This window comes from Mytilus californianus, unplaced genomic scaffold (assembly GCF_021869535.1).
Source record: "Mytilus californianus isolate M0D057914Y unplaced genomic scaffold, xbMytCali1.0.p SCAF_1, whole genome shotgun sequence".
NCBI classification, from domain to species: Eukaryota; Metazoa; Mollusca; class Bivalvia; order Mytilida; family Mytilidae; genus Mytilus; species Mytilus californianus.
In genome coordinates this window covers 82,462,062-82,479,120 of record NW_026262581.1, presented here as the reverse complement: position 1 = coordinate 82,479,120, position 17,059 = coordinate 82,462,062, and the positions used below count along the sequence as shown (strand labels likewise).

General features: G+C 30.2%; 2 protein-coding genes across 2 annotated transcripts; one reads left to right on the top strand and one right to left on the bottom strand.

The window, feature by feature from the left end:
* Window positions 1-455: 455 nt before the first annotated feature.
* On the top strand, window positions 456-4,533 carry LOC127724752 (uncharacterized). The gene is made up of 2 exons (XM_052231851.1): window positions 456-697; window positions 3,532-4,533. The coding sequence occupies exon 2, from the start codon at window positions 3,545-3,547 to the stop codon at window positions 4,301-4,303; it is 759 nt and encodes a 252-aa protein (XP_052087811.1). The 5' UTR covers window positions 456-697; window positions 3,532-3,544; the 3' UTR covers window positions 4,304-4,533.
* A 2,947-nt stretch (window positions 4,534-7,480) lies between these two features.
* Window positions 7,481-16,187, bottom strand: LOC127724762 (uncharacterized). The gene is made up of 4 exons (XM_052231852.1): window positions 16,039-16,187; window positions 13,905-14,046; window positions 12,376-12,490; window positions 7,481-11,362 (listed from the first exon to the last, which is right to left on the bottom strand). Exons 1-4 carry the CDS (start codon window positions 16,088-16,090, stop codon window positions 11,246-11,248), a joined length of 426 nt encoding a protein of 141 aa, XP_052087812.1. The 5' UTR covers window positions 16,091-16,187; the 3' UTR covers window positions 7,481-11,245.
* Window positions 16,188-17,059: the final 872 nt, after the last annotated feature.

The window sequence follows — 17,059 nt, the reverse complement described above, 5'->3', positions numbered from 1 at the left end:
TTACCTGATATGCACGAGACAATTACATTGTCATCCTATATATACGAGAAATCAAAGTATGCTTAAGTATTATCTAGTTTTGTTTAAAGTGGTTTCACATTCACATCAGTTAAGTGTAATATTTCCTAACAGAGCTAAAAAAAAATGCACGTTGCCATTTAAAACTGTTAAACAATATGTTAAATTATTGTAAAACATGCTTCCTGGTTCATACTGCAAACACCATTCTGTTTAAAAAAAATAAGTAAAAAATATCCATTTTAAACAGAATTTTACGAACACAGATTACATGTAGTACACCTGTTTATCCGTATATATAATATTGTAATATTGTAAAACATCATACATGGTATTAAGTATGAAACTTATGAAATTAATTTTTTGTCATAACTGTAACAGGTGGAACGATATTACATTATTGATTTTGCCCCAGAGATTACAATTGATACACATTGGTCCTTATCTTCCCGGAGTCAATGCATGAAATTTTAGCGATCAAGTAAGATTGTTTCCCTTTGCTAAGAGTTGGAGAAAAAAAGACTAAATCACAAAATATAGATATAGTTGAAAAGATATTACGTTCAAGTAGAGACAGATAAAATATTCGTATACAAATTTTTTGACGTAAACATCTTCTAAGCCAATCAGCTAACAGAAGCTAGGAGCAAATTCAGGTTGGATATTATAAGTCAGCACGGTAAGACATTTTCATTTCTTATTTTCGATGCTTTAAATGAAGCTAAACCAATACTCCAAATCATACTTAAAGAAATATTTTTTTTTACAGACTAAGGGATGAATCAGAAGGGTGAAAATAATGAAAAATATGCGAAAAATTTAACTACTTCATGTCAATTCATGTTAACAGGGAAAATGTGTTTGATTATATGTATCATTTTTTTTATAATTCGGTACTTGATGTATACCTTACAAAATAAACATTTTATTTTTTGTTACTGGAAAATTTCTGTCATATCCATGGTGAGCAGATCCCTATTCTCCTTACCACGCCCTTGTGAAACGGGTTGTAGGTTTCATTACAATTTTTAAACGACTTTTTGAACTTAAGTTTCGATTTTAATAGAAAATTCAATAATGTCAATTAACTGTGTTTATTTTAATTGCCGTCGTACCATTTTCTATTATCAAGATCATATTATAGACAAGAATAGTTTGAAAATATGTCGGACATACTCAAAATGGTGGATTGATAGTTTAAATGAAATAAATACAAGTAGATGATACTACTATTAAAAATAAATTGTCACAGCTTAAATTTCACTTCATATATAATTCATAATTCTGCATACATGTATATGATTGACTGTTTGCAAAATGTTCATTATTATTATTTTAACTCCCAATTTTCTTTGAATGTGTTATGTTTTCAATCCATATACCTAAAATTGTCGGAAATGTAAAAAAAATGAATTTATAATATATTTTCATGTGTTTAATCAATGAATTAATATCCTCTGAAAAACGTGGAATACATATTAAATTCCTATCTAATTAATTATGCAAAAATTGTCGATTTTTATTGCTACGATACCAGACCCCAAGGGAAATTTTATCACGGATGATCTCTATCCATCATAGTTAGATATATGTCGATTTCTGACTAATATCTGTAAGCTGTGATCAGATTATGAAATGTACATTCCGGAAGATGTAAGTTTCGATAGATTCGGAAATACACACTTTTGACTATTGTTTTCCTGTTTCTTTTTTTCTGTTTTGTGTGTGTATATATATGTCCTTTATGAAACTAACAGCAGTATAATTGTACAATGGTAAATTTTCCAATGCATATATAGTTAAACCATAGATGTATATACATCTATGGTTAAACCTTGGAGTAAACCAAATTTTCACGTGTTGATAACGCTATACTTCCAAACACTTGCCTACAATAGGAACTATCATCCCCTTCAGGTGCATGTATAAGATGAGATGTAATTAGCTGACTATTGGTTTCTCATTGTGTTTCCCCATGATAGACAACCGCAGTTTTCAGCAGCCCCTTCGGTTAATTAGTGAACGAAGAGATGTAAAATTCATTAAAACATGTTAAAACTATAGCGGAATGAAGACGAGCCCGGCATGTATTAGTTATCTTATCTTCCTGGCGCGTGGCAAATAAGATAAAGATTGTATCTTGAAAGTTTCTATTCTCTTTGAACTTATTCCTCTTACATTTACTAGAAATATTTTCATTAAGATATAAAATCTTGATGTTAAGATTTAAGAAGGAAAAAAATCCAAACTATCTCTACTAACATAAAATAAGAAATTTGAACTTTAAACTATAAAGATATTTTTGTATTTGTTTATTTTTCACAAGTTAAACAATTACTTTCAATGCAAAATTGAAACAACTATAAGTCTATTAGGAAATCAAAATATGTGTCCACCAATATTGACATATTAAGATAAAGAATTAAGAGTCACTTAAGATTTGTGACTAAATTCGACAACATTATTTACTTACTTATTCTTAAGTACTTTACACAATGAAAAATGACATAGATTTATTAATGATTAAATTCGCGTGTGTATTTGAGCATTAAATCTTATCAAATTTCTTACTTAGGGACATATACGTGTTTAAACATATCCAGGCGACATACAGTATAGTAATATATACACGTTATTTAATATTATATATATAGAATTGACGGGTTCAGTAAGTTTATGCATGTTAAAACTCAAGAATGAACTGTTAAGTGAAGTCAGCTATAAATAAAGATGTATACTTGTATACTCGCAATACTGCATACGATTATAATTACAAATAAGCAACTTATTGGAATTTTTAAATTGACTGAACTTTTCAGCCGTTAGAATTTTCATATTTTATATACAGCAACATTCTGACTGTACATCATTTACACCACATTTTAAAATGCCATTGCAAATCCAACACCCGTAAATAAAAAAAAACGCGTGTGGATTTACTTTTCCTTTATCGCTCCAAAAGAAATACTGAACGAGGTTTCATTTACATCTTATAACGCGCTAGATTTCACATGACTGAAAAGAATATCTGCTATACACAACTACCCACGGTCCGGTCGAAATGGGGTTTTAAATCCGTCTAGTATAGGAAGAGTGTCTAGCTCTTTGCACGTTAAAGCACCTTGCAACAACTCTATGAGGGGTCCGTAGATGGCCTGTTGCACGGCAAAATTTTTGTCCCTTTTCAACATGCCTTCATTTTTCAGTGTCAGTCCAAATTTACCGCCCTTTATCCTGGTCGACCCCTACCAAGTAGATCCTACTTATTGTATTCTTTGTTAATTTTTTCTTGTCCTGAACAATGCACGATATATTTGCCACTGGATGTTTAGCAAATAACAATCAATCGCTCAATCAATCAGCTATTAATGTACGATAACAGGTATCCAATTTCACCATGAATACAATTCCTAAAGAATTTTGTATAATTAACTTTCAATTGTATTTTCAACCGCGATGTAAGCTCTCGATAATTGTACCCATTAAACATTTTCCATTATTTGTATTTTTTAGAAAAACTTGAACAATGTCGCAAGATCTTCTGGACATTGAGGATATTGTACGAAAATGGGCATTGGATTTTCCACTCGATAAGGCTCAGAAAAAGGATGCTGATGATATACATTCCTCAGATATAAACTGGCAAAATGTTAGAATTACCCATGGCAAAACGGACTATTTTGACGAAATACATGCGACCAAGCCAAAATCCCACATTTTATTTTCTGCATATTTTACAAACGACACTGATCAATCACAAGTGTATTCCCTGAGAACGGAGCGTAGGACACAATCCACATGTTCTCTGTCTCTTGAAAAGGGATATACCTACGGGTGCAGTGTAGACATAAAACTTACACCACCAAATCCCGTAATCGAAGCAAACGCGGGATTTCATGGAGAACTGAGTTTAACCAAAGCAAGTGAAGAAACTTTTGAGGAGGAGCTAACTTGGTCTATAGACAATCAGATTAGCGTTCCGCCAAAGTTCAAAACCAAAGCAGAGCTAGTGATCAAGGAGGACGATTACACAAGCCATTTCAAAACAGAATCGCAATTTCGCGGGAAGGTACACGTGACACTTCGGAATAAGAAAGACAATTCTCCTATTACTACAATTACAGGAGATGTTAAACAAATATTCACGAAAGATAAGGGATTCCGAGTAGACAAAACTGGAATATATTATGTGACTGAAGGAAGATGCAAATGCAGATTTGGAATAGAACAACATGTGTGTCTTAAACAGGAAAAACTTATACCAGCCGAGGCAACAGAAGACTAAGAAAATAGTTGGCACAAGGATAAATAAGACTTGTGTAGTACAATAGTAGATCACATAGAAGTAGTATATTCATGCGAATATGGAAGATTGACTACAGTTTATTAAGGGACTTAGGTATTTAACATATACTGTAACATGTATGATACGGAATATTCAAAAGAAAAACGAATGTAAGTTGTTATGTGTTTTAATATCCAAAGAGGTGACCATTAAATATCTAGATTCTTAAATGTCTTTTTTATCTTATTTGGAAGTTACCTTTTCAGCATAATTAATAGCTTTACGCTACTTATTGATGAATAGTCTAGTTGCTGAATGTCTTTATTAAAGTACTTTATTAGAAATGACTCATTTTAAAAACGATATTGTTACTATACTGCAACAAACGTGAAATGACAATCATTTTATAAAAATAATGAACCATACCAGAATCTGTAATATGATTGTGTATGCTAATACGGGATGTCACTTACAATATATTACTTCATTTTCCATACAAAATCATTTGTTTCATTGTCATGTCTGGCGCAAACTAAATAATTATTATATTGATTTTGCCACTTTCTATAATCCTATGAGAATTCTAGTATCTAATATCCTCCGATTGCATCCTATTATTACATTTTATCTTAAAAATAATCTTCACAGGAGAAATGGAAATAAGATAAAAATGTAATCAACAGCCTTTTATCACTTTAAACTACTTTACGGCTGGCATTGCTGACTTATAGGATCGCAGAATTATCAGACGATACAATATTCTGATACATATTGATGTTACACCTGCTGTACAGTGTTAAGAGCACGGATATCAGAGTTATGTCTGTTTTATAGGCACATAAATTGCTGTGACAGAGTAGAGGAGTAGGATAATTTAAGGGATATCTTTTAGTTTCCGCAGTAAGTCCGAAACCGATTAGCCAAACATATAAATAATTATGACCTCCGAAGTTATTATTCATCAGTTTCTGTTGAATTTCAGCATATAAACTCTCGAAATTAAAACATTTCCATCTAGTATTCACAACACGGTTTTTTTTGTTGTTGTATTTTTAACTAATTTTGACATCACTTTTTCAAATAAACCTATTGGAATGAAACAAATAAATTTCATTCGTTCTTTCTGTATATAACATATCAATTAGTCTGCTAACATCCCAGCTTAACAAGTATTAACAGAAGGCTCTATGTTTAGCACAAATGACTTTTTTTGGTCAAGTCGTGGGAAATTCTAAAACCTAATACCATATGCTAAAATATATCAAGCCTTCAAATATAATTTTTAGGATCTTTCATCGAAGTAAAAGAGATAAGTTGTTCATCTCCTCTGTTCTGATAATTGGTATTGCAGTTAACCTAACAGTTATCTGGGGATCATCTGTTTTAATTCTGCTTCCATAAAAGCAGCAGTGCTGGCCTGTTGTTGAAATCCAAGAAAAAAAGACAATAAAACTAAAGGTGATTTGGTCTATGCTTGGTTCCAACAGACCTAATCACTTTTTTAAATGTATCTAGGGCTTGGGTATAATGGTCCAACACAGCTAAACTGAACATTGCAGCTCAGTGTGACTCTACATTGAAGGCATGTGAATAAGTGATTTAACTTGTCTTTACTTGTGTATGAGATTTATCTGACATACCTGTGATCGTTTATAGTGAATGATGGAACATAAACTTCCTTTTACAAGAAAAAAAACATATGTACAATTAGCACATTAGCAGGAAACCTCTACTGTGCATTCCATCTGATTATTAGTACTCTAACATTCATATCATGTTTGACATAAATATCTACCTTATAGAGTAAGTTCTGGAAGTTCAATCATATCATTATGATAATTCTAGGTTCTATCAATGTTATGTTAACACAGTTATTGTTTTAACCGATCGCGTCAAGCGGTACCCGTGTCATAATGGAATCACTTCGGTGTTTTCTTTATTATCTTTTACGTCAAACTTTATGGTAATCTGCAACATCCTTCAAAATGGTATCGTTTTTATAGTTTAAGGGAAAAGATGGCTCATCAAAATCTTATTTGCATCTACATCTTTGATAAATACTGTGGATTCATTTATTTTCGTGGGTACCAATTTTCGTGGATTGCTGAAAACTTGCCTTTTCGTTGATATGTGATTTTGTGGTTTTGCCATATTCTGCATACAACCTGATAGAAAATTTATAATTCGTTGAGCATTTAAATTCGTGGTACACCTGTATCCACGAAAACCACGAAAATTAGTATCCAACAAATAATAATGAATTCACAGTATATCTTCAGGCATTGCTGTTGTTAAAAGTTTTAGTACTATCATATTTCATGATCAATGTCAGTTTTCCAGAGAACCAGAAATATAGTTTGCACAACTACAAGTAGGCTTTTATTGTCCACCAGCTATGCTAGATATAATTTAATAAAGTGAAAAGCTAGTAGTCATGACCAACTCGTAAAATGCTTATACTGAAAGTGTTATTGTAAATGCCATTATGAACACAGTAAAATTGATACTTTTTGGAGAAAAATAGGCAGAATGGTTGGATGATATTAATTAATATTTTAAAGATTAAAAAGGTTTTTGAAAATGTTACAAAATGCTTTATCTCACTCTAGCCTTTTGTGTCATGTAAGGCAAGACAGGCCATTTTCAGTGATGGTCTATAATGTATTGTTAAAGTAACAGCAGTACCATCATATTTTTTCTGGTTAAGCAGAGACGTTAGAATTATAATTCTATAAGAAGACTATTTTAGGATTATTCCAGCCAATAATGGAACGATTTGGTGACATCCACATTGTTAATTAACAAAAAGTGCTAAAATTCTCTTTGTTGTAACTGTGGACATTTTGTCTGACAAGCAGTAGGCAATACGTATTTTGCTTTGACAGAATCAATAAAAGAACATTATATTTGTTTCTAATAAAAATTGAATGGATGAAAGTTTTGGAAGTGTTGTATCATTTGCCTGTATATGGTAACAACTTCAATGTCAGTTGTAATAGGTGAATGCATGAAACTGAATTTTACCAGAAATGTTCAAAGTATCATTCATGTGATGTTTTTAGTACAATTCATTTTTGTAATTCAGATAAATAAAATTGCAATAACTTTTATGATCCTACAAAGTGTGCTTAATATACTTCAAAACAATCTATAGAAATAAGAATCTCTAAAACAACAAAATTTTAAAACATTTTATTGCACTACTAATGTAAGTGTATAACAGAATTTAAATCATCATAAATATGTTGTTTGAAATATTGTGCTATAGTTGTTCAATTATTTTCATATTCATAGCTGTGACAAATTTTAAATAAGGTAAAATATTTCATACTAACGTACTAAGGCAACATTAAATTGAACCAATGAAAAGGAGGAAATGTGCTATAAATTAAATTCTTTTCAAAATAAAGTGATTTTTATATAAAAATAATTGATAAGTATGTGCAAAATTTTAACAGTAAGGTCTTTCAAGTATAATGAATATATATTTGTCAAGATTTTATAGTTGAAAGATAGCTTAATTAATTTTCTACAATAATGACATATAGTTTACTCATATTTGTCAATTGGTAACATCAAATGCATGCAAGTTCCAAATAAATATTTACAATTAATGTGTTGTTCATATAAACAATCACTGCAGTAAATTATTTAATTGGTACCTTCATGCTCTCTATATCTTCATGATTTCATGATGGATTTTCCATGATGTCCTATCAATTGTAAAATAAAATGGATCTAAAGCTACATATTTTTAGTTTTTTTATTACCTAAACTTTAAAATTTAAGATAAATTAAAAAGATAAATGGGAATCTTGAATCAAAATGCCAAATTTTAGTAAAAAAATGGTCAAATAATTTTATATCTAACCCTGTACTTTTTTGTGTGAAAATTCATTAACTAAAACTTTTGCACTTTTGTAAAACTCCAGTTACCATCTGGAAATAAAATCATTTAATTATGTGAATGAGAGTTATTCCAAAAATCACTGTGGAAAGAAATGAGTTATTTGGGATGGGTGTCGGAAAGCATTTTGAAATAATATTTGACTTGCATGTGATCCAAGGTTCTAGAAAACAGCCTCAAGTAATACAGGAATGAATCATAAAGTTTAAATCATTTAGGGATGAAATAGGAGCCATCAAACATCCCAATACATTTACCTCTTGTGCAGCTCGAACAAGCAACTGTGAAAAGTTTCATTATATTAAATATAGATATGGTTATGACACATAAATCTTCTTAATGTATACCAGTACCAATACTAGTACCTATACTTGTATAAATACAAATTACATATCTCATTAAATGCTGAAAAAAAAGCCTAAAGCAGCAAAACAGATCATAAATAACAACCAAAACCAAAGGTAACTAACTTTTTACAAGTGTTCTAAATGTAGATACAGAGCTCTATTAGCTATAAATGATTTGACTAGAAATTATCATAAGTTATATTGATTTATTTCATGTCAGAGTGCAATAATCTTTGTTTTTTAAGGTAAAAATTGATTAGAATTCTTTTTTTTCAATTACTGATAATTGACAAAGACAATATGCATAATGTTCTGTATCACAAAAATTGTATGTGCATATAATATCAATCTACAAAAAAAACTGGGTATCTTTTTTTAGTAAAAAGTAAAAATTTGAAGCATCCTGAAATAAAACTGATGATAATCATATGAAATGTTTAATACAAAAAACATGCAATTCACATAATAAAAATTAGTTTATACAATTTAACGTTAAAATAGTTAACGTCCTTTCTTTAGAAAGACTATTTTGACAATTCTTTCTTAAATGCAACAAATTAAAAATATGTTTTTATTGCAAAAATTTATATACACTTTTAGCATTCATGAAAAACAAAATGTAATATTATTATATATAAAAAGCATTACAATAAGTTCAACTTACATACAAAAAAGAGACAGTTCAAAAATTCAAAATACAATTATTTATCAGTCTATTTTTTTTTATATATTTATAGGCATGCGCAATACCTTTATCAAAATAAACTAAATAAAAGGATAACTAAGTTGCTAGAAATGAATAAAAAAAAAATGGTTTTGGTCCACAATAAAATTAAAATAAAGAACCTAGCAGTACAAGGAAATGAAAAACTAATAATTTTTTTCAACATTGAAAATTGTACAAAAAAGAGGGATTTTTTTTATCTCCAATTAGAATTGGTACAAAATGAGGTAGAAAATAAAGATTAAAACAGTGTGCCATAAAATAAATATAAAACAAAAGACAAGAAATTAAATTCAAATCAACTAAAAAAAACCTTCTTAAAATCAGTCATCTAGCCATTTTTACTATATATCAACACAAGGTTGTTTGATTGGTCATAACCCTATTAAAGTTTTTAAATTTTATTAAAACTGCAAAGGATTCTAACATGGCGTTCTTCAAACGCTTTGAGTACACACCCGTGGTAAAATATGAATATATTGTTTGAGCTGTTCTGATCGTACTCCCGCGTCATATGCTTTTTTATGAATGAGCTACCCGACGTCATAGAACGATGACGTAAGAATATAAGCATTTTACGGGAAAATACATGCTTGTGAAACCGAAAATCATCACAACAAGGAAACGTAAACAAACGATGCTATAATGTGTTATATAAGCCATTTTTTGTTTACATATAAGACATATAAATACAATTATCATTTAGATTCATCCAAACCTATCTAAATATGTCATTGTAAATAGTTTAAGCATGCCATTTATTCAGTTTGCTCCGTTCTTTTACGTCAATTTAATAGTGCGTTTATTTTTGGGAACGGCAAATAATGCCTTCACCTAGATAGCTTCGATCCAAAAGAATTGCCATATTTGTCCTATTAGAATCGAAATAATTCATGGGGGCTTGAATATATCGTGATTTTACCACGGGTTGTCCCTTTATGCCGATATTTTACCCCTCGCTATCGCTCAGGGTAAAATATTTGTCATAAAGTGCCAACCCGTGGTAAAATCACGATATATTCAAGCCCCAATGAATTATTTCTTAAATACAGCATTTCTAATAATATCACAGATACTTTGTTTTCATTCACAGCTGAGTTAATGTATAATTTAAAACTCAAAAGTATGTTTCACTATGGTAAACAAACAACCCTAAAAAAAAAATTTGTGAAGTCGACAATAGCACCAAGCATGTGAATAATTTATTGACTTGTTACAAAGCAGATATATTTTCTATGAAGATAAGACCTACATGACCCTACATATTCTCTAATTTCTGATTTAAACAAAAAATTCAACACCAAACATATATGGTATACAATAAAACATAAATGAATGGCTAAAGTTTAATAATATCAAATAAATAAACAGAATCAGATGATTTGTATATCTTGAAAAAATTTATATTGTATATTGTATATGTAAAAACTATTAAAGAATGTACTGTATGATGAATGAAGGTCATATGATTGGTTTGATTGACTTTTTAAAAAAAAAAAATCTGGTACCCTTTCTTATTATATTTGCATGGGCCTTGTGATATAAGAAAAAAGAGCCTTCCCCTTCTATAAAGTATATTGTACTATCATAAACTACAACCAGGATCAAATAAAAGTACAACCTTCTTTTTGCTAGTTAATTAAAAAATGTGTATATAAAAAAAAAAAACTTCTTTCTCAAAACAAAAGCATAAAAAACACAAAATTCCATAATATCTCCCAAAAAAACAATAAACTTGTATACAATTTGGAACTTAAAACAAAAATAGTTCCTTATAAAAATGCAAAAAATCCAATGTGCTAACTGCTGTGAAAAACAGTAGAAACAACAGTGTCAAAGTGATTTATTAAAACTGGTTTAATCTTCATTCTTCTTTTTTTTTGCAATTAGTGTAGTGTGGTTGATCTTAAAATTTCTAGTGAATTTGAAATAACTTTTTAGAGAACAATTGTGATCATCTCCCTTTATTTTTCTTCCTCTTCCTCCTCCTCCTCAGCAGTTTCCAATCCAGATTCTAGTTCAGGATACCATGACTTGTCTTGTGTCTTACTTAAAAACAACAGGACTCTATCTTCCTCTGCCTATAAATACAAGTAATGGGTTTGAAAAATTAAACACAAGTCACAAACTAAATTATGAGGCAAAACAAAATATATGTTTGTTTCAAATCACTGAACTCTTTACTCTTCACCACCCACTCTATCTAACAGTCATTTCAGAGATTTAATTGAGTTGTCTTTGTTACACAAACGTCCTCAAAATTAAAAAAAAATCTTCTTTCTGTGGAACACAACTAGCAGACGGTCACCAAAACATGAATGATGCAGTTTGTTGTTCCACAATTAAAGGGATCTTAAGAGATGGAAGGCAATTTTTCACATATTGTGCAGTTATCAAGTAATATATTTGGATAAATTTTTTTTGAAACTTAACACTGTTGTTGAAATTGTTAATTATAAAAGAAAGATCCTTTTTTGATTTTGAAAATTTTCCAATTTGACGTTCCAGAGTTATGGGACTTTAACCTCCACATTCAGAGCTATAATTTATATGTTCCTCACTAATTTGTGTAAGCTAGGATCAATTAACTACAAACTTTATATTGTTGTTGGGATTTGTATAAGTATGTCATATTTTATTGTGAAAAATTTGCAGATTTGCTTTTGCAAAGTAATGTTATATCAAATTTAAATCAATATTCCTGACAAAAGCTGTGATGTAGTTATTTGAAATTGATTAAACAAAGACAGCAACATAGACCATGATTTGAAACGAGCATTTCACTATTAAGTTGTTCACATTCTTTGTTTGCAGGTATTATATGTAATTGTTTACTATTTTTCCTCCATTATACATGCATACTATGAAATTTTCATTTTTCTTTCTTATACCACTATTTATGGTCATCATACTAAAGTATTTTTTAATATTGCTGATGATGATATCAGATCCCACTAAACCAATTCCCTTTGCAAGGTAGCTATAGTATTTTTTTTATTATACAACATGTATCATGAGATTGAAATCCCTCTTACCTGGATGTAGATCGATGTAGATATCATTTAGTCACCTGTCAATAAATTGAATATCTCACCTTAAAATAGCTCTTGTCTGGATTAATATCAAATGGTAGTTGTCTAACTTTAAGTATAAATAATTTTCCTTTCAGTGCTCCTTTTGCTTTTCCCTCTACTCTTAACAATAAACTCCTGCAATAAATTGTAATTATATTTCCATATCAAAAGTTTGTTTGTTTCATTTCCTTTTTATTGTCTAAAATCTAATGTTAAAAAATATTTTCAACATATAGAAATTCAACTAATAAGAAAGATTTGTTGTTTACAAGTATTGATTGTTTGTTGGTTGTTGTTTACAAGTATTGATTGTTTGTTGGTTGTTGTTTACATGTATTGATTGTTTGTTGGTTGTTGTTTACAAGTATTGATTGTTTGTTGGTTGTTGTTTACATGTATTGATTGTTTGTTGGTTGCTGCTTAAAAGCGCTTAATGACAATTTTTTTTATTTTATAAATATTCAGGATGAAAATAAGAAATGGGTCCCTCCCAAAAAAGAAAAAGCCTTACACAACCAATGACTTTATGACTAGTAAGACTAGATGAGAAATTAATTCTTTATGTATCTACATGTATAGCTGCTTTGTTGACCTGCTCATAACACAAATAAAGTTTTCTTGTTGAGATGAATTTTGAGATAAATGTCTTATGTATGACTAAATATTTGCCTCCAACCACTACTTACTGGATATAGGAGCCAGTAAATTGGTATTATCAACCATTAATTCTCCTGAAAGTTATTTATCAGGTCAGTTGTTTAGTGCTTTTCTTCTTGCATGAAATTACATGTACTTTGATTTTATGTATGAAATATAGATATTAATGTTTTTAAATTTTAGGGTTAACCTATAAAATGTAAGCAAAATTTTGTCCGGCAAGTACATAAAAAATTTAACATAAATTGTTACAGTAAAAAATTAAGACATTTTTCTAGATATAAATGAAGAAAATTGAGACTTAATGAACTGTTCCCTACGAGTACAAGAAATTTTTATATTTTCAGAAAAAAACAATTTATTGTTAACTGTTTTTATCGGACAGTTTATCATAGAAATTTATATGTTCAGGATTTTTAACTCCTAGTTAACATTGGAGTTTTTGATTTTAGAGAAACTGACAATGCTTAAATTGGAGACAGACTGCAAAATGGTGTTTGACATGATAAGAAAGTTATTTGAATATTACTCTTTGCTATAAGTAGAAGAAGGATTACAGAATACTTCATTTGTTTCATGTCTTTGGTAGCTGGACTTGACAGGTTTTTATTATGTGCTTTACTATCCAATATCTGGTCTAGAAGGTTTGTGCCCATATGTTAAACTGGTTTTACCCACACCACATTTTGTGTGTATACCAAGTCAGGCTATAGGACCATGTGTTGTTCATTGTTTTTTTTCTATGTTCATGATGTTTGCATGTCATTTTTTTCAGAGAAGCTAGGTGCTCGTGTAGTCTGTTGATCTGTAATATTTTTGGTAATGACTATATATCCTGTGGATGTACAATGTATTATGATAGAAAAGGCTACTTATGTATAAATGCCATTACCTGTCTGTGAATTCTGGTGGTGGTATCGTGGCATTTTCTGGAACTTTGATAAACTTCATGCTTTTGAATTGTCTAGATACAGTTAAACCTTTTATTCCAACAATTACTCTAATAAATCCTTCTTTAGTTGTTTCATCACAAGCTGAAAAAGATTAAAAGATTCACTTACAAGGGTAAGATGTGTTCATTTATATAAGTGTAAGTCACCTTTGTTAGATAAATCCCTTTTTTGGTTCGTAGTTATTGAAGAAGGTTTGTTTGAATTTATCTACCACTGTCTATAAAATGTTTGTATCTATTTAAAAATCTGTAGTAACATATATATGAACAATTAATTATAACACAAATCTATGTTTGTATCTATCTAAAAATCTGTAGAAACATATATATGAACAATTAATTATAACACAAATCTTGTGTGGCCAAAAATGTTATTATCTACTGTATTTGTTTTTTAGAATTTATATAATGTCTTCCTCTAACTAATGTACTAAATATCACACAAATTTTTCAATCCTCAACATAAATACATTTACAGTCTGATTAAAACCAGCCCCCACTATCCACTTGCATTTGTAGAAACACCTACAAACGCAAGTGGATAGTGGGGGCTGGTTTTAATCAGACTGATACATTTAAATTTATATTCAAAATTTTTCTTCCACATAAATTGCAATCTCAGGTTGAAGGGTAAAAGAAAATAAATGATAACATTGTAAGAAACATTTGCTGACATACATTGTATTACGCAAAAATATGCATTTATTAAATACATGTAGATTGTAATTTTAATAAATGTGACATGTTTTTTGGCATATTTTATATCAAATATCAAATGTTCTTTTCATATATTTGAATTTCTTGTAAAACATATAACTTGTGTGATACATTTGTAATTTTTAATACAGCAAACTATAAGAGAAACAAGGTTGTTTCTCAACCGTATCATAGCCTTCACACAGATATTTAACTTCAATTTGCAACTTTTAATTTCAAATATTTTACTTTTCATGCTGGGATTAATTCAGATACTTGTGTAAAATTGTTTTAAATCATAAGGAAAAAAAAGCTATAAAAAGAAAGATAACTCAAATTTAAATTGTGTAATTTTTTTTACATTAAACTGGCTACAATTATATGCCAGTTACATGTTCAGTTAATTGTCAGTCTATCTAAGGATTGTACTGTCTTATCGCTTATCATGCACTCATCAGATAGAACTAAATGTACAGCTTTAACTGAATGTTAACTTCTGCATCAAGTTTTTAAGCACTTATTATGAAATTTAAAGCAATTGACAAAAACTTGCACATTATTAAAACAACCAGTTTAATGTGTTACAATTTTTAAGTCATTGCACTGCCAATTTTGATGGTTGTCAAAAATAAATAATAAAATATCAAATTTAGTAGGAACAGTACAGAAAAAATACTAAAACCCTCTATATTATTGATTAGCGGTTTTGTCCCCAACTAAGTACATGCATTCCTTACCTGTAAAAGTGTTTACCTCAGTCATGGAAGTGTACAATGTATGGGTGAAATTAGACATGGTGCTGGTTTTCAGTGATTTTTATTACGGCAATAGTTAGTTTTTAAATTATAACAAGAGTGGTATTTTTCATAGCTCACACATGAACAATAAGGCAAACAAAACAAAATATTTAAAAAAAAAAACAGTCAAAGCCAAATCCCCCCCCCCCCCCCCCCAAACAACAAAAAAGAAAAATTAGTAATATTAATTGTCAAGGGTGAAAAAATTCTATTATTCCATGGAGATTTTGGTCTTCTTTCTTATAAACCATTGCATGTGTTTGTGTTAAGGGGGAGGGGGTAAATCGAAAAATAATTCTATGGGTATATGTACATGTACATGTATGATGTATGTTGACTTGTTGTAGAATCACTATATATCCTGTTAAATGCAACTTGCTACATCATATTCCATCTTTGAAGCAATTTATTCAGATAACTCCGACTTTACAATGTAAATGAAGACTTCTGGATAATTCAAAGAGAGAGACAATGAGTTGATGCCACACCCACAGATGGAATTTGTGTCTGTCCATATTTTTCTTCAAACTACGACAAAAAGGTGGAAATGTATTCATAAAATTTGTAATACTATACTGTACCATATGCTGGAGAAACAGCATTCTGATCTTTTTCAGGGGTTGAATCAGTCATCTCGACTGGTAGAGAAGCAGCTGAGAAAGGTTTGTTTATTTATTTTTTCCGCCGTTCGATTGTCTCCAGACTTTTCTTTATGCCATCTGGTAAAGTTAATGACCCGAAAAGAACAGCATTCAGTAACGTACGTTTTATATCAACATCCCCATAAATAACATAGGTATTTTTTTCCCTAACGAACTAACGTTTGAAATTAAGCATTTTCTTTAATAAAAAAGTTTGATTCGAAATATTTTGAAAGTCAGTTTGTTGTATGTTCTTCCATTAATTGTGGAGCACTACCCATAGGGTATAATTATAGCAACTATACCACAGGCACTTGTTTCTATCCATGGGAAGCCCCACTATCAACGTATATTTACGAGATATACGTTGATAGTGGGGCTTCCCATGGATAGAAACAAGTGCCTGTGAACAATACATCTTCTTCTTCTTCCTGGTACGGGAAAGACTCCGGTGTCGGAGTGTGGAATATCCCGGAACTGTGGCGCTATGTACATGCAAATGGATGTCGAAAATTTTGTTATTATAAAATAAAAATATTTGCCACAGTTCAATTACAATTTAAAATAACATTAGTTGTAGCTTAATGTTAAACATATTCACATTATGTGCAGTGGCTTAAACGAATACACTAATTAATTAGCCAGACTAGAACCTCCAAATGCTAAGGTGGAGACACCACCTTTGAAGGATTCTAGGGAGGGTGACATGCAAATTGTTTCTGGGAGATCGTTCCAGACAGCAATAGTACTTGGGAAAAAAAGATGATTTAAAAAAGTCTTTATTTCTTTATTTGTATATATATGTCGAAATTTATGTAGGCCTCTAGTTCGCCTGTCAGATTGTGTCAGGACGTCATTAGTGACTTCGACCCCCCCCCCCCCCCCCCCCCCCCCCCCCCCCCGATTACTCTTATAAATCAAGACAAGCTTAGCTTTTGTTCTACGGGTTTGCAAGTTTTCC